Below are 24,128 nucleotides of genomic sequence, written 5' to 3' on the forward strand. Positions count from 1 at the left end.
TGTGAGCTGCATGTCACGGCACCTGTAGCAGTCTCAGCGCCCGCACATGCAGCCCCATTCAGCTGTGTGCCAAGTAACGTTACTGTAGATCTCCAGGCTGCCATCTCCAAATTAGAAAAAAATATATCTAAATAAATACACGATAAGTTAAAGAAGTTAATTTAACGTGTGAGCTAAAATGACTGGATGTTTCGGGATATAATAATCAAAGCTTCAATAATCAAACCAAACGAACTCGGGGCCGCACGCAGAGGAACGCTCACACCTGTGCGTCCTGACGTCGTTCGGAGCTCACAGTTCCACCGTGTCCATGGCGCACAAAGTAAACACATTTTTAGCATTTTATGACATTTGGCTCGGTCGCCATATTTATCCCTTAAAATTTTGATATGAATTTGGACAATTTGTTGGCCTCAAGTCAAAATAACAGTGTTTTCAAGTCACTACACCGATAGTTCGCACAGTCCACACCTGTCGCGGGAAATTTAAGACATTCTTTCCAACAAATAATCATTTTACACAAGAAATCGTCGAGTGAAAGCCTCTGTTCACCGAATCTGTGATTTATCCACCTTGAAATGAAGTCAGACTAACTTCTGTACGCTTCAAATCGTTTAAAATAGATGAATCGTTAAATAAAAGAATAGAAAATACATCTAAAAAGTTGTCTTACCTGCGTGGTTGTAGCCCAGCACAAGGCCGCCGGGCAGCAGGAGGAGCGCCTCGTTGATCCGTGGTCCGCCGACGGTCATTTTTAACCCACAGGTCAAAAACAGTAAGTCCAGTGATTTCAGCTGTTCTCCAGTAGATGTCTTATCAATCGCTTTAGTTCTCAAGAGAGAGTAATCCTTCCACAGTCTGGGTTTTTGTGACAGGTCAACAGGTCAACTTGTGCCAAAATCCAAGTGCAAAAAGGGGACTGACTCAGAACTGCAGCCCTTCATATACACCACCAACATTCTGTTTCCATGACACTAATTTCATAATTCGATTTTCTTTTAAATCTTACTCGTAACTTATTTTGCAGCCATTTGTTTGGGTGCGTGACGTGTGTTTCTTTAACCTCTGCATCTATGACTCAGCATTTAACTTCAACATCAAATTATTGAAAGAAGCGCTACAGTAAAAATAGCTGAAAATTATAATTATAGTAAATAATGTCTCTGTTATTACAGCCACGGTGCTGTGGACCCCGGGTCAGTATAAAAGAATGCAGAGCAGATCTGTGTTTTGTCTCTTCATCAGATGCAAACTTGGAGCACAAAAGCATAATAATAATAATAATAATAATAATAATAATAATAATAATAATAATAATAAAACACTGCAAAATGGGCAATAGGCTGAACTAAACTAAAACATTTTCACCAGGCTAAAGTCTAAGGAATCTCAGTCAAACCTCTCAGCCAGCAGGGAGGCTTCAGCACCATGGAGAGAGACGGTCAGAGCTCAGAGTGGCAGTGGGTGTGACAAGGAAACGCCGTCCTGACTTGCTGATGCTTTGTTTTACTGCTCCACTTGCGTAATAATCGAGAGCGCAGCGTCGCAACAAATGGTCACTTACCTGCAAACGGTGTGCGTTTCATCAGGTGTGACATTTTGACACCAACTCTTTTGTCAGTAGCATCTACCTGTTGTGTTGTAGAGCAGCGTTCCCAGGTTCCAGGGCTTAATGCTGATTTCACCACTTTCCTATGATGACATATCTCAACCAATCAATAAATGAATAAATACACAAGGAAATATTCAATTCTCTGTTACGTGTTCCACTATGATACTGATTTCTTTTCAACAAGTGGTGTAATTGGATTACATGGGCCACATCTCTCCATTATTTCACCTGTGCTCCTTCAGTTTTTACTCATTTCCACCATGTGTTGTCCCTTGTCTAGTTTTTCTCTTCTCCATGTTCCTCATAATTTTCCTACTATTCTTAAGAAGGCTGAATTCACATGAAACACAAACAATACAACTGGCAGTTGCAGACTTTTAACGCGACTTTTTTACGGACACGAAACCACACCGGCCCACAGTCCAGGTGGAGATCCACTGTATCTGCAGGACCTCGCACAAATGAGAGGTGACGGTGCAGTGCAGCGACTGCAGTTCTTGGTACCGCCCAAATTGTGTGTCAAACACAAAGCTTTGAACTCCACTGCAGAAGAGAGGAACTGTGAACATTGCTTGACACTGAGTGAACAGGTTGTTCAAAGTGCAGGGGATAAAAAATATGCTCACGTTTCACATTGAACTGGCCCAAGGTGCAACACTTTCGCAGTGTTTCCTTCCAACATGGGTGCAACATGCGGGCAGTGGGTGACATTAACCTTAATGTGGAGCCGATAAATCCGGTAATCTACCGAGTGTTTTCTAGTAAGTGCTTGATATGATGCCAAAGACTGAATGTTGCAGTTTTCACCCAATCAATAGCCACTCATTCAGTTTGGCTGTATAGAGGCTGTGGATTGGAGCAGAGCAGAACCAGTGAATATGAATTGCCACAACAAACGTTTCTATACAGCAATGCTCGCGATTCAAAGTGGGTCTCATAATTCTACATTCTTACCCAGGAAATTTGTAGTTTGTATTCAGGAAAGAAATGAACTGCTCTGTTGTTATTATGTTACCATTTATTTTGTGCTGTGGTCTTGAAAGTTGGCAGAGAAAGTGTCATCTTCAATTCACATTTTTTTGTGATAGCCTAAAAATTGTCATTATTGTCATTAGATTCCAGCGGTCAGACAGGTGATGACAGATGCAGAGAAGGTGGAGAGGAGGGAGAGCATGTAGGGGAAACAAAAACAGAGGACACTGTACTTGGGCTGAAACACCGCCACCTTGTGTTTAGCAGTGTAGCTGCAGCTCTGGATCCTGCTCTGGGCCGTGCAGGCTGCTGCCTCTTCCTCTCAGCCTGAACAGAGCTTTATTCCATGCAGGTACTCGAGCTGACAGCCGTCCCGCTGCACACTCCTCTCTCTAGGATTACCGTGAAAAAAAAAAAGAGCATCTTCACCAGACGCTTATCCTTACCCGAGAGCCTTCAGGGAGCCGTCTGCCGCTCTGAATAAAACTGCTTGCTAGATAACAGGTTTAGCCATTTTTATATCCATTTACATGAGATGTTTGCTGTCATTAGTTTTAGCCACAGCTCAGCTGAGGGTTAGCTCAAGTTCACTTACCTTGGTCCTCCCCCGTCTTTCCACCAACCAACTAAATGTAGCATTTTTTTTTTTTTCAGTTTCTTTGCCAACTCGTCACGCAAAGCCTGAAATTCACAAGCAGAGAAAAATGGTGGTTTGGTAGAAGGACAGCCAGTTCATGTTGGATTTTGGGGGTTGCAATGTTACACTTTGGGGTTGCAATGTAGCGCCCAGTCATCACTCCTGGACTCCTGGACTACTAGGCATATCAGCTCGATCCATTTAACGGCCCTCTGCTCCTTTTATAGTCTCCAGTTTATTCTTTCTTTGAATCTTTATGATGCCTGTAGACCAAGGATGCGCCTTGGTTTTACTGTTTACATCAAAACTTGACCTTGAGGAAAACGCTGTCTGACGAAACAGACGTGGGTTAGAGCTCACCCTGACCTGTTAGGTGTTACTCGCAGCAGATCTCATAAAATGTGTGAAACACTTTTAATCGTAGATGGTTGAAAATTATCTTCCAAATTCTCCCATGGCCATGTCCCTTGCTTTGACTCACAGTTGCTGCTACATTGTTCATACGGAGTGCACTGTTTTTGTCCAAGTGTTGAGCTCAGCATTGTACCTTTGACTTGTCTCTCATGACATGGCAAAGGTTCACACTAAACACTTGTATTTACCTACTGAGAGAGGGCGCCAGGGTCCAGTGACACATGGAATCACACACTGCATTGTGAAATCTATTTTTCTATGCAGGGATGAAAACACGAGGAGGCCAGAGGCTGGAATAGTGGAGAGATGATACATAACGCAATGTGAATCATCACAGATAAACAGTATGGATGGAAAATAAACCTGTTTATATCTGAGAGGTGTCCTCTATCACATGCCCCCCTCGGTCTGTATGAAAATGATGATGCCTCAGATTCTCCTCTGAAGCGTGATGTGATTTGATTCCACCAACAAAACAAGAGGAAAACAATTTGGTGCAATTTGGCGTCGAGTCGGGCCGGCCAGCTGCTTGTTAGGGTTCACACGTGTGATGTATGGATAATGGAGAGAGCTGCGCTGAATGCCGCTCTGAGCTGGATCATCAGCCCAGCGTCCTATTTCTCAACACATTCGGCTGCAGTGAAATCTGGCTTTGCTTGGGGGGGTTTTATATTACATATGATCCTATATGACCTATTTATGTGTGGAAAATCAAGTCATGGAGGGACAGAACATCTTGGATCGTGTCAAGGTAGCTTGAGGTAGCAACATGGCTCTAGGGATGGCAATGTCAGTTGATTGGTCCGTCAAATACCCCCTTAACCATTTCTCCTTAAATACTGAATGAAATTGGTTTCAGGCATTAATGATACCCAGAGGGTGAATTCTATTGATTTTGGTGGTCCCATTCCTTTCCTGAAGTTCCACCATCAGGTCAAAATTCCACTGTGTCCAATTTATTTGTTTTTTGAACAAATACCTTGAAAATGAACAACATTTCAATCAGCTGTAGCCGTATTTTGGCTTTGGTGCTGATTAGCAAATGTTGCATGCTCACAACCTGCAGTAAAACGTTGATTGTGGTAAACATTATACCTATCAAACAATAACATGTTAGTCTTGTAATGCTATGCTAATTTAAGCACTAATTTGGCTCCAAAACTATAGGGGAGGCACAGCAGCTACTCCCTCTCACTATACTGGACTTGCTCGACCTTGCCACAGCTGTTGTTAGCTGTAACGGGTTACCATTAGCAAGTAGCCCAGTTAGCGGTGGAGCTAGGTGGCCCTATTAACTGACATGAGTTGGCCGACACCGCAACCTCAGATGACGTGGGGAGTCAACTTGGGCAACAGGGCTAAGTCAGCTGGCCACCCAGTGAACATAGCTGGACACCAGGCTGGGACTGAAAACAAAAACGGGGATAGGCTACAGAGGTGATTTACGGCTCTGACCAGGACTAGGGAATAATCAGGGACAAGAGAGGCATGAAGCTGCAGACGAGACAGAGTCAGACATCAGCTGCAGGATAAAAAAGGCATGTAGCAGATATATTATATATATTTTTCCTAACATTCTGTTGATGGTTGTAATCCAGTTATTTTGATGTTTATAATTAAGCTTCTGACCATATCTTACAAATTGTCCTTGATGGCAAGACTGGTTGCAACCAACCTAGCCCACCTATAGCTACACAGTTGCTAGAACAGTTAATGTGTTAATTTGCAGCATGAACCGGCAGAGGGTGGGATCTAAATATATACAGTCCCCACATCTTCGTACAGCCATAATCCTTCTAGGTCGACTCTGGACACAACCAGGGAAGAAAATCAATGAGGGGATATGACTGATTACAGTTTGAGGTTTTTGCCTTCTGCTGCTGTATTATACAACTTTTAAACCTCTGAAGCCAAATATCAGCTCACTGTTACTTCAGCCATATTACTCACAGCAGATAATGGCTCTGGAGAAGTAAAAAGCCTTTCTCTTTTTAACCATTCTACATATTCACCCCATACTTTACTCAGCACTCTATCTACACTATTTCCAGGATCACAGAAACAACCTCTCCTGCTGCCTTTCATTTAAATTCAACTGTTTAAAGTAGTATTATTTCATACAGACATTTACTTCCACCTGCCTCTGTTAAGGGCTGAATCATGGTATGTTTTGTGCAAACAGGTTCATCGTGAATCCTTCTGCTTTGGCAAAAATGTGAATGCTTTCATCTCATGTTGTCGCAACAGCAGAAGCGTATATGTACGTACACGAGCACAGCAGCTACAGTGAAAGATGTTCAGCCGAAACATGCCGACCTAACTTTGGATGCTGAGAAGAGAAAATAGGCGTTAGTAACTGTTGTAGTTCAGTGGCTGACTCTCTTCCATGATGGCATGGCCTCATGGGACAGTCACCGGCTGACTCAGCGCTGACTCCACATCAGTGATGCAGGTGTCACACATAAGATCTGATTTCATTCAACGCGGCCGAGCTTTAATCCTAGCTCCCGTGCGCTACTGATGTAAATTGAAGCAGACGTTTAACCGCAGCCGACGCTGGTGCAGCTGCAGAGACAGAACTTCTCCCCGAACCATCAAAAGACTCCCTCTCTGGCTGATTAAACAGATTAGAAGCTGCTCCCTTAGCAGTCCGGGTTTGATTTAAAAATGAAGTGCCCTATAAATAAAATGAACTTTCAATATATGTTGGAGCTTCAGTCAAACGATCGTTTCTGCTGCATGGCGGCGGGAACATCAGCAGCCTGTGAGGCATGAAACAATCCTCTCAGATGAGCTCCATGAAACACAAGGGTTTGACCTTTACAGCCAAAAGCGCAGTGGACCCCAAAATTGATCAGAAACATAAAGTGGTACGCAAATGTGCACAGTGCAAATCATGTGACCACCTGTATACATTCTTCTAATTCAACTTAAAAAACAGCTCTGACGAAGCTAAATGAGTCATCATAGAGCCCATGGAATTTTCTGATGTAGGATTGATTATAGCTTTTTAAATACTTATGATTAGCTGGGCGTTTAAAGGAGTAGTCCATCAATTTTAGTGTATTCCTTACGTCCAGTTTAGAGACTTGTCGGAGACAAGGTAAAAACAGAATTGTTATAACATAAGCAGCAGAAGCCAACTTATTGACTTTTAGTCCGTAATATGGGGCAAGCTTTAAAAACATTCGATCCTACATTTCCCATAATGCAAATCAGCCCTATAAATAAATTGCATCTTAGACCCTCTCTGCCTGCAAGTCCAGTTTGTAATAATGTGGCTGCACGTGCCGTCTTGGACATTGAGGTATGGCGACACAACTTGGACAAACAGACACAACTTCCATAATACCGCACATTTTCAAAGCACCTGTAAAAGCATCCTTGCTTTACTGCATTTCTGCATGCGGTTTGTCATAACGGTGTTTACATACCTAGCGGAATTGCTCAAGCATGCTCTCTTCAGATCGGGCAGCCACTTCACATCGGTAGTGACGGTCTCTCGCAGCAAAAGTTGCAAAAAGACGCCAACAATACTGCTATATAGTATATTAGTGAATGAAGTATTATGCATTTGAAAAACATGCTTATCTAACTACATTGTAAACATAATATCTGATAAATGTAAGCATGGCAACATTAGGGTTTGGCTCCAAGAGAGACAACAAACATACAAGCTTGAAAAGGCCATCATTCATCCTCAATCCATCAGTTTAGCTTGCATAGGAAAACACTGTAAAAAACATAATTTGTGGTAGTATTTTTGACATTTCTGATAAGTGTCGCTTAACAGCAAAAGAAAAAACAACACCACTGACATGTTCGCTTTATGCTTTGCCAAAAAGTTTCCGTTGTCTGCATGTTAACCCGACACTGTCGTCCAGCCGGCTTGTTTAGCGACACTGCATGCTTCCCCATTACATTATATGACGGCGAACGTGACGTTCAGAAGATTCTCCACATTTGCAACATGAAAGGAAAATGTCTGCAAACCATTGCTCTTTTCTTTTTTTTTAAAAACAGTCTACACTCGACAGAGGTAATTATAAAAGTTAATGGTAGCACACAACTAATAAGCTATGATACGCTGTACCCTGTTCCCCTGTCAAAGTGGTTTATATACTAAGTCAATGGTGTGAAATTGCCAGTCCAAGTTCACCAAATTTGAACTCTACACAACATTCACATTAATTCATTTTGCCTCACGAACGGATTTTGCTGTTTTATATCAAGGTATGACCTGGTGCGTATCACCCGACTTTACATCTTATAACTATTGTCATACCAGTTTTCTTATCGGTGTCATCCAGGTGCAGTATGTGGCATTGATAAAATTTGTCATGTCAAATATGAAGAAAAATGACCAAAGCACAGCAAGTCTTCTTTTTAGTCTGAGTAAAGCTGATTTGTGAAACATGTTGCATATTTACCATTAAAATGTAGCAGACACTAATCAATCATGAAGGTACCATGAAGAGACGTTTGCTCATAGCCTGGGGGGGGGGGGAAAACAGGCAACTGGAGCAGAAAGGCTTGAAGGTCATTGGGTTTGTGTGCAGAGAGGGGAGGAATTATTAAATCTTCTTATCACGGCTCCTTTTGGCCAGATGATCGTGAAGTTGAGCACCAACACGAGGAAGACGGGATGAGAGGTTGCGATGAAATGACACTCTGAATGTCAGAGGTTAAGCGGAGGGAAAAGATTTCATTTAATATCGGTTCAGGAGAAAAGGAAACAACAAACCATTCCTTAAATACCTGAGAAGACTGCCTGCATCACATTTCAAGCACCTCCCCGGTAAGTTGGCAAAAAAAAATTGGCTTTACCGGCAAACCAGTCAAACCTGCACAATGTGCCCTGGGAACTTTAAGCCAAACCTTCCATTGTTTGTTGTGCAGGTGTGTGAACCATTTCGGAACACGAGTGTGATCGATACAGATAATAGTCGCATGTCTTGAGACTGGTTCATCTGCAAATGCGGCAGCTGACTGTAGCTCACTGCGGCAGTGGTTAAATGAATATTCAGTAGCTCATGATCCAAAAACGTTTCCTTTGAATACAGTTTTCTTATCAGTGTCAGAAAAAGTTATCAGGTGTTTTACTTAAAGCAGCTTCAAGGAACATTATTTGTGTTGATTTTCCTGGCCCATTTTCCTCCTGCTAAGTCCTTCACAATCTGCCTTGAGCACACCTCGTTCAATACCAAATCAAAACCAGACCACTCAAACTCACTGCCCCACTATGACCAGTCGGCCCAGCCTCCTCTGTCCCACTATAAGCAGTCAGACTCGGCCTCTCTGCAGTCACAACTGTGTCAGTGATTGACACAAGCAGCAGAAAGGCCTCACATACATCACTGAAGGCAGAAGACCCAAAGTCGTAAACTTGGTGTGCGAGAACAGTCAAAGTAGAGTCAACATTTTTAAGGTTACACAACCCGAATTTATTGCATTGCTGTGCATTTTGCCAGTGTTGATAAAATATGAGTCAGGTACTTGCTAACAAACTGTCTGATACCCCTCATCTGACTTTTGGGTGCAATGCAAATTACTGGAACTCGCACCTGGGTCAAATAACCCTGCAAGTAGTCACGCAGGAGATAACCCTCTTGCTCTGAAAAAGCATTTTCGAAAGAGTCTATTAAATGATAATATGGACTATCATGGGCAGTAGATTTGGGAGCTTACCAGCGATTATTTCTGTTTTCTCTTGCATGGAAATGTTCAGAGTTTCCTAAATTATAGTAGCCTATGGCTAAAGAGACTGGACATAGAGGGTATATAGTACACCGCTGTTCATGTCCTGTGTGAAACCAAGAGTCAATAGTGAGTTGGTTTAACTTAATACTTAACTTAACTAGCAAAATACCTCACTCACATCTTGTACATAATGTATGTATTTACTTAAGTTACATGAGTACTGTAGTTATTTGGAACCAAACCACAATCTTTCCGAGACAAAGGTAATGCCAAAACTTTAAACTAAATTGCTCCATACCATGTCTTAAACCCTATTAAATGTCACGAGACAGCGTAGTGAATAAAACACTGGCTGTGGGCACATGGCACAGTTATGCCTCTGCAAGTGACCTGAAACATAATAAAAGCAGATAGAGTCATCAGTCTGAGGGCTCTCTGGGCCTCAGGGACTCCCGAGGCCTCATGGAGCCTCAAGTCATGCACAGACCTCCATCAGCGTATGTCCCCCAGGAAAGTGGCATCCTCTGGGGCTATGAAACGCTGGACGTGTCTGCAGCCATCAACCATCAGGCTTGGAGCAGGCTGTCAAAGATTTTGGATTTTTGTCAGAAGTTACTGTGATTCTGGGAAAGGTTTCCTGGGAATCCAAATACCGGGTATGCTTTTGGTGGTCAGACAGTGGCTTATGATATGGTGCATTATGCTCTTTTTTCAAATCAAATCAAATCAAATCAATCTTTATTTGTATGGCGCTTTTCATACAAGAAAGTAGCGCAAAGTGCCTTACAGAGATTAAAAACAACAACAGAAAACAATAAAAACAGCAAATAAAATCAAGAGAAGAAAATCAAAAGAACCCAACCCTCCCGCCCCAACAGACATGCACAGAGAATCAAAACAACAAGGTTATCGTGAGTATATGAGAACAGACTCCACGGAATTGCAAAGGAGAGAGAGGAACAGACCGAGACAGAGAAAGCAAGAAAGAAGACAGAGACAAGGCATTCGACCCGCAGTGGAATTTCTAATACCTTCATTAAAATGCAGGACAGCATCCTGGAGGATTTATGAGTTTACACCTGATGCCTCATACCTGCTCAGCAGTCTGTAAAAAGTGAGGCTGTTTACCAATAGACAGGATGTAACTCTGCCTCGCGCTACTTAGGGTCGCGGGAGACGGACAGGAGGAAAACAGAGCACTCAGTTATAGAGACAAAGGACAGGGAGGGGAGGGCGTGCGTGGGAGATAAATTAGAGGGCAGGGACAGTGGAAAGAGATGGAAGGATATTCTTTGTAGAACCCTGAAGAATAGAAGAACTGTGGAGTAATAAAATACCCTCACCTTTGTGACATATTAGGGGACTAAGCGCAAGCATTACTCCGCTATCGAACCGTGCTGACTCAAAGAAGTGTTCCAGTTTTCCCAAGACGGTATGATGTGGCGTGTATGTGTCAGTCTTACACACAAGTCGTCCTGATGCTGCATGCTGACGAAGTGCCAACGTGGGAGGCCGGTGTGGGAGGAAGAGGAGGAGGAGGAGGAGAAGGTGAAGGACTGCTCACTGTGTGGTGAGTCTATGGAAGGCCACACGATTAAACAGCCTACAGAGATCAACTCACACATCCCTGCCAAGCTCCTGTGCACGGTTGTGCAAAACATACCGATGGCATTCAAATGTCAGCTAACTGTTCTTCCATGAAAAACAAGTGGGAAGAGAGCAATGGAGGAGAAAGTACAGCAATATTTGAAACTCCGCTGTTAATACCAACTACTCGTTAGAAAATACCCTACCTTGTGAGGCAGCTGGATTCGGGAGATAACATGATCATGTGATCGCGCAAATCCATCTTGCCAGGCGTTGAACAAGCCAGCGTCCTTTGAGGGACTTCTGGCGGCTAAGGGTGTGGTGTGATGTGACAATCAGCGGGAGAAGCGACTGTTCGTTTTAAAAAACAATGGCAGCGAATCAAGAGGTTTGCTTGGCTCCTATGGCATGGCTTATATTGGAACTGGCGACTATGTCATCATTGAAAGTGGAACAAAGAACAGCAGTGAAGGCTTTCCTTGACAGAAAAGATGTTTCACAGTCTTCTAAAGACTGGCGTCTGTAAGGGTTTGATTTACCAATTGGCTCTGCTGGTGGTCCCTCTTTTCTACTGCCAAACTGATTGGAAGATGCTCATCCATTCGTCTAATAATATGCATTTTATGCGAACTTCTGCCTTATTCCACACAGTTTCGAGTGGTTCCCATCCCGACGATTCTGTGTAACAAACCATCTGGCCCTTCAGGTTAGCAAATATCTCCATTTGTCTTGTTTCCTTCCTGCTTGTGTAGTTCTCACAGACTCTAGCTGTGTTGTGCCTGACCTCACATTCCCTGTTTTTTTTCTTTTCTCCGTGCATCATGGATCCGTCTCGGTCCATTACCCTGACCGTCAGCGCATTTCCGTGATGCTCTGTGGCTGGCAGATGGTGCAACAGCTCAGCTATGACCGATAAAGCCGTCATTTCATATTGTTGTTTGTTCTTAAACATGTTGAATATGAAAATATGACTCCTGACTCCTGACAGTCAGTTCATTTTCACTGTGCACTTCTACTGAAGATATACCAGATATTGTGTATTTACTTGGGGTGAGATTAAAAACTGATGGTCAACGGGGAAGTAGCAGAAGCAGAAATATCAAGACTTTAAAACTGTTGGGATCAAACCCCAAAACAGGATCCCCCTGTAAATTTCCCATAATGCAGCTCTCTTTAAACTCCTGTTCCTATTAATGCGGCACAGGTACTACCTATCTGGCCATACCTGAAGTTGCTCAACGACCTCCTGGATCCAAGCTCTTCCCTTTTTTACAATCTGCCTTTATCTGTACTTTTGTCAGCATCATTTGTACACACTGTGATTTTTGTGTTTTTCCATTCTGTACACACATCTATCGCATGTCTGTCCTGTGAGAGGGACCCCTCACCTGTGCTTTTTATTTCATTTCACTTCTGCCATGACAGACTTCCTTCATCAATGAAATATTTACAACCTATGGCATAAAAACACTCATCAACATCAAAAAAAAGAAGGTCCAGGATTGGAATAAGCACAGCAGACCATGAAACAATCAACAACCTCCTACAATATCTTTCCACCACCTTGTTAAACGAGTCGGACCAAAAGTCCCGCGTCAGCCAGAAGATGAGCTACGCTAACCCAGCTTGGACCTAAGGTTACCCAGGCTACTCCTGGCTAATGTACGGTTGCTGGAAAATAAAATGGATGAAATACATTAATGTTCCATGTATTACATTTTTTTTTTTTTTCTTTTTGTACATTAATGATATTAATACCTTCAAAAAAACATGTTTTCCAGGCAAATTTCGCACCATACTCTCTCGTGAATGACCATGAAAATGATCGCGTACAGTAAGTGTCTCTCTCTGGGGCGTGTGCTAGCTGTCGTACCTTTTCATATCAAAATGACTGTTTTCTGGGATCTACTTCTTACATTTGTTGCAAGAAGTGGGCTGCTGTGTGAGTCGGTAAGTGGTGGACACGTGATGAAGTGACGTCACTAGCAAAGGCAATATCCCAGACTACCTTACATATCACATCATTTAAAGTTACTGCAAGAAACTTTGTGAAATGGTACATTCTAAATCACTGGAGCCTTCTTGTGAATTTTAGCATTAAATGGAATACATTACGTTGTTTCGTTCCCTGTAAAAAGTGTTAGTTTGTCCCCTCATTGCTGTGAAAGACCATCTGTTTTCCTGTGTGCATCCTGTCTGCCTCCGTGTCTGAAGCGCGTCTTACTTCCCAGCAGCTTCTGAACACACTGTTTCAACTGATTCCACTACTTACACCAACATAAACCCATTTCATCCACAAATGCAGTAGACAGCAACTTATATAGGCTACTTCATGTCATCCATGAATAAAGTCACCAGACTCCTTAAAAAAAAAATACATTTAGAGATTTGTTGCATTTGGAGAAACTGTATTAACAGTGAAATGCCCTCTACAACACAATCTTAACTTTTAAGGCCTACTTGTTGATTCAGCAAATGTTATAGATGAAAATATTTCCTTCTTTGTGTAAAAACGGTTGTATCAGTTTGTCACTGCCATTTACTGAAGGTGGATATTTGCATATAGAGCTCGAAAGTGAGATCCAACAACAACAGGTCCCTCAAGACGCATGCATTTAGTGCATTTAGTGAATTGACTATTATTTTGTTCAACATTAGTTGTTTTAGAGAGCCCCCCCACAAAACTCAGATTGTAACTTGAACCCTGCTAAGGAATACCTGCAGTGTTATATCATCACTGAAGAGCCCAAAAACAGAGTTCTAAGGAGCAACATAAACATTTGCTGCGGGTCATATCTGTGAAAGTTGTCAGTTCAGCTTTTTCAAAAACTATGTTTCAAGGTCCCTTGAGGTCTCCATACACACCTCCATGTAAAACCACCCTTATAATAAGTCACCCCGGTGACATTTTTCTGTAAGCTCTGTTTGCTTGCCGGGAAGCGCTGGTTCACCAAGATGTTCGTGCTGTAGACAGCTTTCAAGTGTTTCAACTGGACCAGCCAGTTTTAATCATTTAGCATCAGACCTTTTGTTGTCATTTTGGTAACTTGTATTAGTCCTTCCTTGTTGGCTTCAATTTCTATTGGGTGCACGTTTCAGGTGTGTTCCCTCCTTCTCATTCGGATTGTTAATTGGTAGATGAGAGGGTCAAATTATACTGTGATTGCTGTAGTTTGACACCTAATCTTCTGTAACGCAACACAGTTCACTCAGGTGTCGATCGACAGTGACATACGGAAATCAGGCAGTTTATGGGAACCGTGTGCCATGCCAAAAAAAGGTTACAGGCCATAAGATAATACAATCATTTTAAAAGTTGTAAAAACAAAGTTATAAACATAAATAAATACACAAATAGACACCAGTATATCTTGGAAATTATAGCATCCACAGAAGAGTGTGAAACAGAAACCTGTTGAGCAAGCATTTCCTGTCAACCATAGCTGCAAGTTCAAGATGCCTGTAAAACACAGCATAGCAGTTCAGCCATGCTTCACCAAAGTATCTTATCTATTGTTAACTTTACATGACCTGCAGAGACGGGGAATACCACTGCCTATTGCTCAACACATGTGTCTGTCTGATCAATGTGAAGTGTCTTTCGGCAAGATAGTGATTCCCAAAAAGCTTATCAAGTAAAGTAGTTTACATCATGTGCAGACAGTTCCCTCTAAGATATATTGCATTTTACTTGCACTATATATATTCTGTTGTGCTTTTTGTACACCAAGCTCACCGTTGACCATTTTCAAGTACACTGTTTGTTATTTCAGCATTTCATTCTATGTCAGGATTACAAATGATTACTGAACTTGCTGTGATGGCATGAAATTACTAGTCAAACACATAATATGCTAAGGATCACTCTTACGTTGGGCTTGGTACCAAACTATGATTGTTCATGGCCAGCTGCTCTTCTGTATGGGTGAACTGTGTGCGGCTTGTTAGCTAGTACAGCTAACCTGTATCTGCTTGTTGGCGTGCCCATTTACCACATTGTCTCATTATTACTGTTTGGATGGATAACCTGGAGCTGCATTTATGGCAGCAAACATGGGTGTAGACCACGAGCTGACATGTTTTTGACCTAGACTAGCACACAGAAGTAAGAGTTCACAAACACCTCTTCTTCTCTGGATTTAGCAGAATGCTACAATGGCTCATTACTGCCATGCAGAAAGTGTTATCAAAATGCTATGACCAGGACTCTTCTCTACCCTAGAGGCCATTACCACCACTGTGTCATGTGGGAAGGTCCAAATGACTGCCGAAATGGCTATCTTTATAGAATCTAGTGCAACGGGACAGTTGGATTAAAATATTTCAGTGCACATAATAAAGAGTTTGAGATTAATAATCAGCTATGTCTGTTGCTAAGCAGCTGTACTGCGTAAGATCATACTTTCTGACAAAGTTTTCATGGCATATTGTCTTTTGGATAATCAACTGTAAATGTAGGGGTTTATCAGAGTAGATGTCACTCTCTATATTTGTCAGTCTACAGACACAACACAGGTTTTTTTTAAGTTGAAAGCTTCACAGATCTGGCGTTGCTTTGTTTATTGTGTCTGGTAATAATGATGGCCCCAGAGGGAAATCTTGGATTTCCTTGTTTATGGAGTGCTGTGGCACAATGGAGTCATTTTTATTAAAATGTGATCCTTCCTGAAAAATAGTCACAGACTAAAGGAAGGTAAGATCAAACCTTTTTTTTGTTGCGTTGAGTGTCTTAAATATGTGTGTGCTTATGAATGCTGCATGGGGTGAATGTAGTTTGAGCAGTTGTCTTGGGAGTGCTTCCATGGTTTGGACAGGATTGCCAGTTTATTGTACGCTTTACCACACTGTTGGGTTCTGGTGACACATTTGTCATTTGCACAGATCCTGGAAGATCCTGGCACTCTGCCTTTCTCTGAGAAAACTCAGACACATAGGATCCTTTATACCTGTGTTGGGCAAAGGCGTGTCTATTTTTCATGTGCCCGCAAACAAACTTGTGGGGAATTCAGTGTTGTTTGAAGTTGGAGGTAAAGTGGAGGTGTGCAGTGCTCAGTGCTCTGCCTGCTGATGGTGTTAGCTTTAAACCTGATACTTTAAACCTGTGTTGGGCAAAGGTGTGTCTATTTTTCATGTGCCTGCAAACAAACTTGTGGTGAATTCAGTGTTGTTTGAAGCTGGAGGTAAAGTGGAGGTGTGCAGTGCTCAGTGCTCTTCCTGCTGATGGTGTTAGGCTGATTCTTGTAAATCATGTGACATGGAAGGTCTCTGGGCTGATCAGCCAGTTTAACCAGTAGTTTTCCCAGGTCATGCCCTGAAGTGTTCAAGGCATGCTTCATGATTCACACCATGAGTATGATTAGTGACCAAAACTGCATAAAATAAGCCACATAAAAGTCAGTTAAGTTACAACTGTGTTCTTTCTGTTCTCCAGCGTGCCACAACCGCGCCATGATGGGATGACATATGGACAAGATGTAACTGAGCAATGTGAATGCAGGGCAGCTGGTTCCTGGGGAGGAGGGACGTGCTTCGGGAGGTACGGAGCAACTGGGCCACTTGTGATTGCGCCCTGAGGCCTTGTTGGGAAAAGAATCATCAGTTACATAGAAACATGTCATACCTTGCAGTTGACAGGTAAGATGAATCAGACATGCATCCCATTCAGATAAATAATCAGCCATTTGAACACCTGATTATTGATTGTGTAGGTCCCATTCCCTCCTCCAGGACTTATGTAATGGGTTTGTTGAATTGTAATGTCAAAGTACCAGATATGATGCTGGATATCCATTGCGCAAGCTTACAGCTAAGTGGTGCATGCTCATGTTAGATTTTGGAGACGTTGATGATGGAGATGCAAAAGAAATGACATTGAGCCTGAGTTTGATAACATATTAAAAATTGTTAAACCGACTCATACGTCCTAACTCGGGTGGATGGCTTCATTGACGAGGTTGGTATGCAAATTCTTAAGCAATTTCAGTTGCTTGAGAGGTTGACCTGTGGTTCCTGCCTCCTCCAAGGAGGAACAACTTCCAGGTCATGGGATGAAAAAGGACTCAAGGGAGCGAGAGTTACCTTATTAAAACATGTATGAATGTATTATAGACCTGGATATGGATACTCATTCAGCCTTGCTTCCACTTTAGGGGAGGCTGTGGCTCAGGGGTAGAGTCATAAAGTACTGTAAGTTGCTTTAGACAAAAGCGTCTGCTAAATGTCCTAAAATGTAATTTAGCTCAGTGGCCACTCGTGCAGTGGCTGCAAAAAATGCCCCGGGAGCCCAAAAAGCATTTTCTGCATAGAGCATTATAAGATAGACGTCTGTAAAAATGTTGAAAGGACACCTCTCCATCATCCTCTGCCCTTGACCCCCTTTTTCTTCATTCACATCCTCATTCAAACCAAGGGAATACTGATGATGCTACCTGAGTCACGGTGCGTCTTTCACGTTCTGTGCTAATTCCTGCCAGTTTCTCATAAAGGTGAGAAAATCTTTACATTGCGATGATTTCAGTTGGCTTGGGTTGACAGTCTAACTTGCCTGGCAAGTTTTCATGTGTGACGGCTTCACAAGTAAATGTTCTCACCAGCACACAAACAAACTTCCTCGCATCTCGTATTTCCATTCTATCTCAGACATTATCATCTTTTGTCAAAACGAAATGAAGGGTTACAGCAGAAAAATACGAGTAACAAATGTTTCCTCCTTCCTCTTTCAGCCCGCACAACCAGCTGTGCAAGATAAGACGCATGCTTCTGGGGTACAGAGTATAAAATAATCCAGAGAGGCTACAGACACACAAACACGGAGGCAACATGAGAGCTGTCGCAGCCTTTCTGCTGGTGCTGTGTTACCTGGCCGTCACTCATGGTAGGTCACTAGATGAAGTTGTTTTAAAAATGGAAAAATTAATTGTTGAACGAATTTATGGTCAAAATTGAAATAGATCTTTCTCTTAAAAATGGATATCAATAATGATTTTTGTCTTCCCAACAGCCTGGCGCTGCAGTGAGGGTCCACGGCTGTACAATGCTAGGCAGATTGATGCTGGCCAGGGGAAAGTGGTCGCAACAAACTCATATGGCCATGTGCACTTCCTGATTGGATCGTCCTGGTACAGAATGAGCTCAATTAGATTCAAGCATGCCTCAATTGGACCTGCAGGGCTTTGGGCAACTGGTAACAGCGGGGACAAGGTCTACAAATACATAGCTGGCAACTTTGTTGCTTCCGGTGGTAATTATTATTATTATTATTATTTTGTATTGTTATTATTATTATTATTATTATTATTATAACCTACTACATAGAGAGTGACAGATTCAGTTATTGGTGCTGATTAAAAGACCCGTACTTCTGTGTACTTGTCTTCAGGTCTGTTGCGGCAGTTGGATGCTGGAGGTGATGGTCAGGTTGTTGGAGTTACCAGCTCCTCCAGTACCTGGTGTCTGAGAAGTGACTATGCTTCGAGCTTCAAGGGATCTGGCTCCGTGAGCTGGAGCAACCTTTCGAGGGTTATGAAGTACATCAGCTGCGGAAAGTACGGATGCTGGGGAACCGACACAAACAATAGGATCTTCTTCACACAGGTCTGAAACTGCAGCACCAGTGACATACTGTATCTTTTAACTCTTTTTTTTTTTTTTTTATGTTATTTATTTCGGGCATGTCAATTCATAAACATCACATTTCATCATTGTTCAAATAATACAACACACATGGCAGAAAGGGAAAAGCGGGAGAAGCCAAACTTATCAAGTCCCGCCCCCATTACCCACAGGATAAAATCTTCATCCTGATCTTTTCTTGTCTTTTGCAATTTACTTTTTTCTTTTCTTCTCTTTTTTTCTTTTGTTATGACCTTTGACAAAACATATTACAGCAGTAGCATACAGAGCTGAATTCAAGCTCTAGGCAGTACAGACAGATTACATGTTTGTCTGCACATGTGTCCATATTAGTCCATCATGAGTGAACAACAGTGAAGGTGAGGTCTTGAAGGTGAGGTTAGTAAGAAATATATAATATCTCATTCATCATGATCTCCTAATCCTAATTTTCATGACAGACCTTGTCACCAACCACCTGTGGCAACAGTCGCTGGTCACAGATTTCTGGGTCTGCGGCGATGGTTGAAGTGGGGACAGACGGAAGCGTCTTTGTGGTGAATAGATTCGGGCACCTCTACCAAAGGTAAGGCAGTAACATTTCAGAGGACGATTGAATAACTCGTACATGGTACAATCTGAAGCATCCACATTCTAGTATGTATGATACCTACTGCAAGAACAGCAACACACATTTACAACCCCGAATACTGAACTTTAATACCACGAACAATGTTTTTAAGGGCATGTTATCTTGCATGCATGTGCTCAGTGGTGCCTTTCGGAAATTTTGACATTTTGACCTACACTCCTTTAATCAGTTCAGTTCTAAAATGCATCATCACTCTATGATCCATCCAGCTTTACTAAGTCCACCTGCGATATGAGGCAAAATGTTAAGTGTGGCTTCCAGTTACTGCGTTTAATTGATTCATATATTCATTAATATAAGCAGTAAACATGTGTAATAATTGGAACATAAACAGAATTTTCTGTAGAAGACAAAAAGCTATCTTGCACAGTGTGTCTGCAGATAGGATGATGATTAGAATGATGGTTTAATATATTTTACTGGCTTCTGTCTCAACAGATTGGGCATCAGCAGTCGTTACCGTTCTGGTACATCTTGGACAAGAGTCTCAATGTGCATGCCACTCCGCCATGTTGCCTATGACCTGGGCAACCTCTGGGTTGTGACCACCTCTGGTTTGCTCATGAAGTGCACACACTAATGTGGAATGCATGCTCACTGTCCTCAGTGTCCGCCAATCTCTGTCATGGAAGATTATTTGTTTTTCAGGGACAAGTCTCTCTTTTTTTAAATGTATCCTCTTTAATTTTCTGTCTTTTCTTTAGATTATCCAGTTAACAGTACACAATGAATGAATGATTTTTTTTCTTAATGTAAAAGCTGTGGTGTAACTATTCATCTCTCTTCCTTTTATCAGGCTACTACTTATTCTGACAACAAATACTTCACTACATTAAGCAAATTACTTTTACAAGGTGACAGGGTGAATTATCATCATTTTTACCTCTGAGAAACTGGATACTTAAGGATCTCAGACATGATATCAACACATTTTTTTCACAGTTGGCATACTTTCCTCTGTGTTAATAAATGATAATGGAAGCTATTTCATCTGAGTTTTGTCATTCTTCATGCAAAATGTTAATGCTGTTGTCAACCTGAGGGGTGAAAAATAAAAAAAAGTAAAGCCATGCAGGTCATTCTACACATGTTCATAGTTTACTGTGATATAGCCTACTGTAGGAGTCCTGAAAACCGTTGTTTTTTTTCTTACATCATAGTTTTGATAGTAGAACCATCTTCACTGAACAAGCCTGTGGTTCAACAGGGATTATGTTTCCCAAGCCATCCTTTATCTGTGTGATTATACACAAATTAAGAAATGATAATTTGTACAATATAAATGTTATAAATACTTTGTTGTTATATCCCACACATTGGACATATACATCTGCACAACTATCAATGTAAAATGCAATTGTGCCCGGACAGGGGATGCAACAGGGAATTTTTTAAGAAGAACCTGGGGTCATATTTAATAGGGAGAAGAAAAAGGAAGTCCTTAAATAAAATAAAAACTTTTTAAACAAGGACTATTATTTAAATCAGCATTTTAATTCTGGCTTTTTACAATTGATCTTTCTGAGAATGTATGGCCAAAGCCTTTACACATATGACTCTGGTTTCAGTATCACCTCAGTCAATTGCTTTGATGCTTAAGGTTAACTAGACTCATACTTTCATTCATTGTTAAATATCCTGAACCAGCGTACATAACTTACCAGTGAAACATATTCATTCTGCGGAAATCTGGCTCGGCAGGTGTTTGTTTGAAAACACAAAATAAAAGGACAGAGCATCTTCTAAGAAATTATACAATCTACAAAGCAATTCAATCCTTAATCTGTGAATTCTTTAACACTGAAAAAACAAAAATAAATATTTTCTTTGTATGCTTCCTTTTTACTGAAGCAACAGGTTCATTTTTCTCAGAGGGATTATAGAAGGTTTTTGAGGCGCTCACTTAAAAACAGCGGAAAATATATTAAAATAAATACGTAATGTTCAGGGCCCCAAAGTGTGTACCAAGTGTCATGCTCTTATAAACAGTGGAAGAATTTTTCACATATCATCTGGACTATTATGCATTTCTGCAGTGACTGTTTTTAAAGAAATAGTATTGCATCTTGAAAACAATATCCTTAATTGATCTCTTGCTGAGGGTAACATGAGAAGATAGATACCTCTCTCATGACTGTATTGTAAATATTTAGCTGGTAAATATTTTATCTGGCGCAGCCTCCTGGTGAAAACACAACTTGATGTTTTGACAGTGTGGTTTTGTACAGATTAAACAAACAGGTGCAGCCTTCCTCTTTGGACATCCAGCCTGTCTGCTATCTGTATCCCCAGAGACACTCCGAAAGCAAAGAGCGGCTCCACACAAGGAGTATGATCCAAGAGGAGCAGCAGCCGGCTGGCCAGGAGGGACTGCAACAGCCGAAGAAAGTGGTATATTTACTAAGGGCACAACAGATCACAATCCCCTGTTTTAACAACCCCACTAACTTTTTGGCTTATGACCCCTTTATCTGGTATCATCTAGTTGGGGAACCTTGTCATATTTCAGCTATCTGCGTTGTTAACAGTTCAACAAAGTGATTTCCACTCCAAACCTCTTGATGGTTTCACTTAAAGCAACATTATGCCACTTTTTTACCTTAAAATTGAAGCTTCAAAATCATTTTAAATGAAATTATCATAACTAAAGTGCACAAACTAGACCATGCCACTCTCTCTCGAAACCACCCGTGCCTTTCCAATTCAATCAGCAGTGCAGGCCTACATAGTTGAGTCTAAGCATTCTCTCCCATTCGTCTCAAGTTCTGACGTTTGTTTCCTTAGACCACCAATATTTTTCAAATAAACTAAAAGCCTCACCGCCCACTTTATGGATTACAAGTTGATTCTCAATCCCTCAGACGATGATTGTTTTGACGTTGTTATCACGTCTGAATAATCCTCCGTCTATGATCATCTCCACACCGACACGACCAGCCACCAGCTTCTGTGGCTACCACCAGTTCCTCTCTACTAGCAACCACACCAGTGCTCATACTACCACTGCCACTTCAAGCCAGAGCGCTTCCACTGCCACTCCTCCTGCATATCCTCCTGTTCTATCCCTGTACCCTTCCCATCCCCCTCCCTTCCATGACACCCCAGTGTTTTTATCTGTTCCCACAGCACCCTCTGCCAGCACCCTCCTCGCTCCATCTATTCATTAATTATCAACCCTCAGTAGATTTACCCCGGCTTTTGCCCATCAGCATTGCCATGAAAGTACTTCAGCACATCCCTCGAATTCCTCGGCATCACCCTTGATACATTACCTCCCAAGCCTACGTCCCAACATAGAAGCTACACCGCATCTTCCTTGAACATATCCAACTACTTCCTTGCCCATCGCTGTACCAAGTGCCGGCTTCTCTTCCTGCTCAGACACCTCAATTTTTCTATTGACATCATTCCCAAAGTTGATCTTTTATCTCCCACTTACAGGCGCTGTCTTCCTGATTCCTAATCCTCGCCGTTCACATTCCTGGTCATGAAAACTGCATCTCTGACTCTCTTCCTCTCTCAATTCTTAGCCCCAATATTAAAAGCCTTGGCACCAGACTTGAATCCTCACCCACACCAGTTCTCCCATTTGCAGTCACCATACAAACCCTCAGCTCCTCCCCCTCAACATCGCATCCCAGCAAGCGATCTTGAACAGCCCGTCTTCTAAACTCTGATAGGGCCCATGAGCCCATCCCCCCCCTCCGGCCATTCCAGCACTGGAACCAAGGGGGGCAATGATGAAGCCGGGCTGAGCAAGATGCGCGCTCACTTAGACACGCCCCATCTCTGAGTCTCAACATCCCTGGTGACAGTCCAGACACTCCACAACCTTATTGGACCCCCTCTCCTTCATCCTCTGCCTTCAACCCCTTGCTTCCAATCCCCCTCCAAGTTTTACAACATAACTTGTCCTGATGGATTTTCTTTGTAGTCAACACCCACATTGTGTCTTTCAAATTGTGGCAGACTTTGTGGGAACTCTGACCCATGCATATGCACATAAACTGAAGAAATGGCAGAAATATATACTTAATGTCTTCCAATGTACAGCTTAGGTCAATGTAAAATAAGTTAAACACTCAGCTGCAGCACCTACACGCAGCAACTACAAACCCCAATTCCAATGAAGTTGGGACGTTGTGTAAAGTGTAAATAAAAACAGAATACAATGATTTGCAAATGTAATGTTGAAACTGATATTCAGAAATATTCACTCATTTTGAATGTGATGCCTGCAACACGTTCCAACAGAGCATGGGAATGTTTAGCGCTGTGTAAGATCACCTTTCCTTTAAACAACACCGTGTTTTGGAACTGAGGACGCTAATTGCTGAGGTGTTGTGGGCGGAATTCTTTCCCATTCTTGCTTCATGTACGACTTGCTCAAAAGTCCGCTGACTCTGTAGTCCTATTATGCGCTTCATAACACTCCACATATTTTCAATGGGAGACAGGTCTGGGATGCAGGCAGGCCAGTCTAGTTCCCGCACTCTTTTACTACAAAGTAATGCTGTTGTAACATTTATGGTGCCTTCACAGATGTACAACTTACCCATGCCATGGGCACTAACACACCTCCATAATATCACAGATGCTGGCTTTTGAACTGACAGTGTTTTTCCGAAGTGTTCCTGAGCCCATGTGGTAATATCCTTGACAGAATGATGTTGGTTTTTAATGCAGTGCCGCCAGAGGGGTCGACGGTCAAAGGGCATTCAATGTTGGTTTTCAGCCTTGATTTCTCCAGATTTCTCCAGATTCTCTGAATCTTTTGATGATATTATGGACTGTAGATGACGAAATCCCTAAATTTCTTGCAATTGTACTTTGAGAAACGTTTTTGTTAAACTGTAAGACTATTTGCTCACGCAGTTGTTCACAAAGCGGTGAACCTCACCCCATCCTTGAACTGAGCTGTTCAGGGATGCTCCTTTTATACC

The 24,128-nt window shown here is 42.0% G+C and overlaps 1 protein-coding gene across 1 annotated transcript; it reads left to right on the top strand.

Moving 5' to 3' along the window:
• Positions 1-17,706: 17,706 nt before the first annotated feature.
• LOC115595898 (fish-egg lectin-like) lies at positions 17,707-20,170 on the top strand. The gene is made up of 5 exons (XM_030440747.1): positions 17,707-17,796; positions 17,923-18,162; positions 18,301-18,515; positions 18,995-19,119; positions 19,624-20,170. The coding sequence occupies exons 1-5, from the start codon at positions 17,742-17,744 to the stop codon at positions 19,763-19,765; spliced, it is 777 nt and encodes a 258-aa protein (XP_030296607.1). The 5' UTR covers positions 17,707-17,741; the 3' UTR covers positions 19,766-20,170.
• Positions 20,171-24,128: the final 3,958 nt, after the last annotated feature.

Source organism: Sparus aurata, chromosome 14 (assembly GCF_900880675.1).
Source record: "Sparus aurata chromosome 14, fSpaAur1.1, whole genome shotgun sequence".
NCBI classification, from domain to species: domain Eukaryota; kingdom Metazoa; phylum Chordata; class Actinopteri; order Spariformes; family Sparidae; genus Sparus; species Sparus aurata.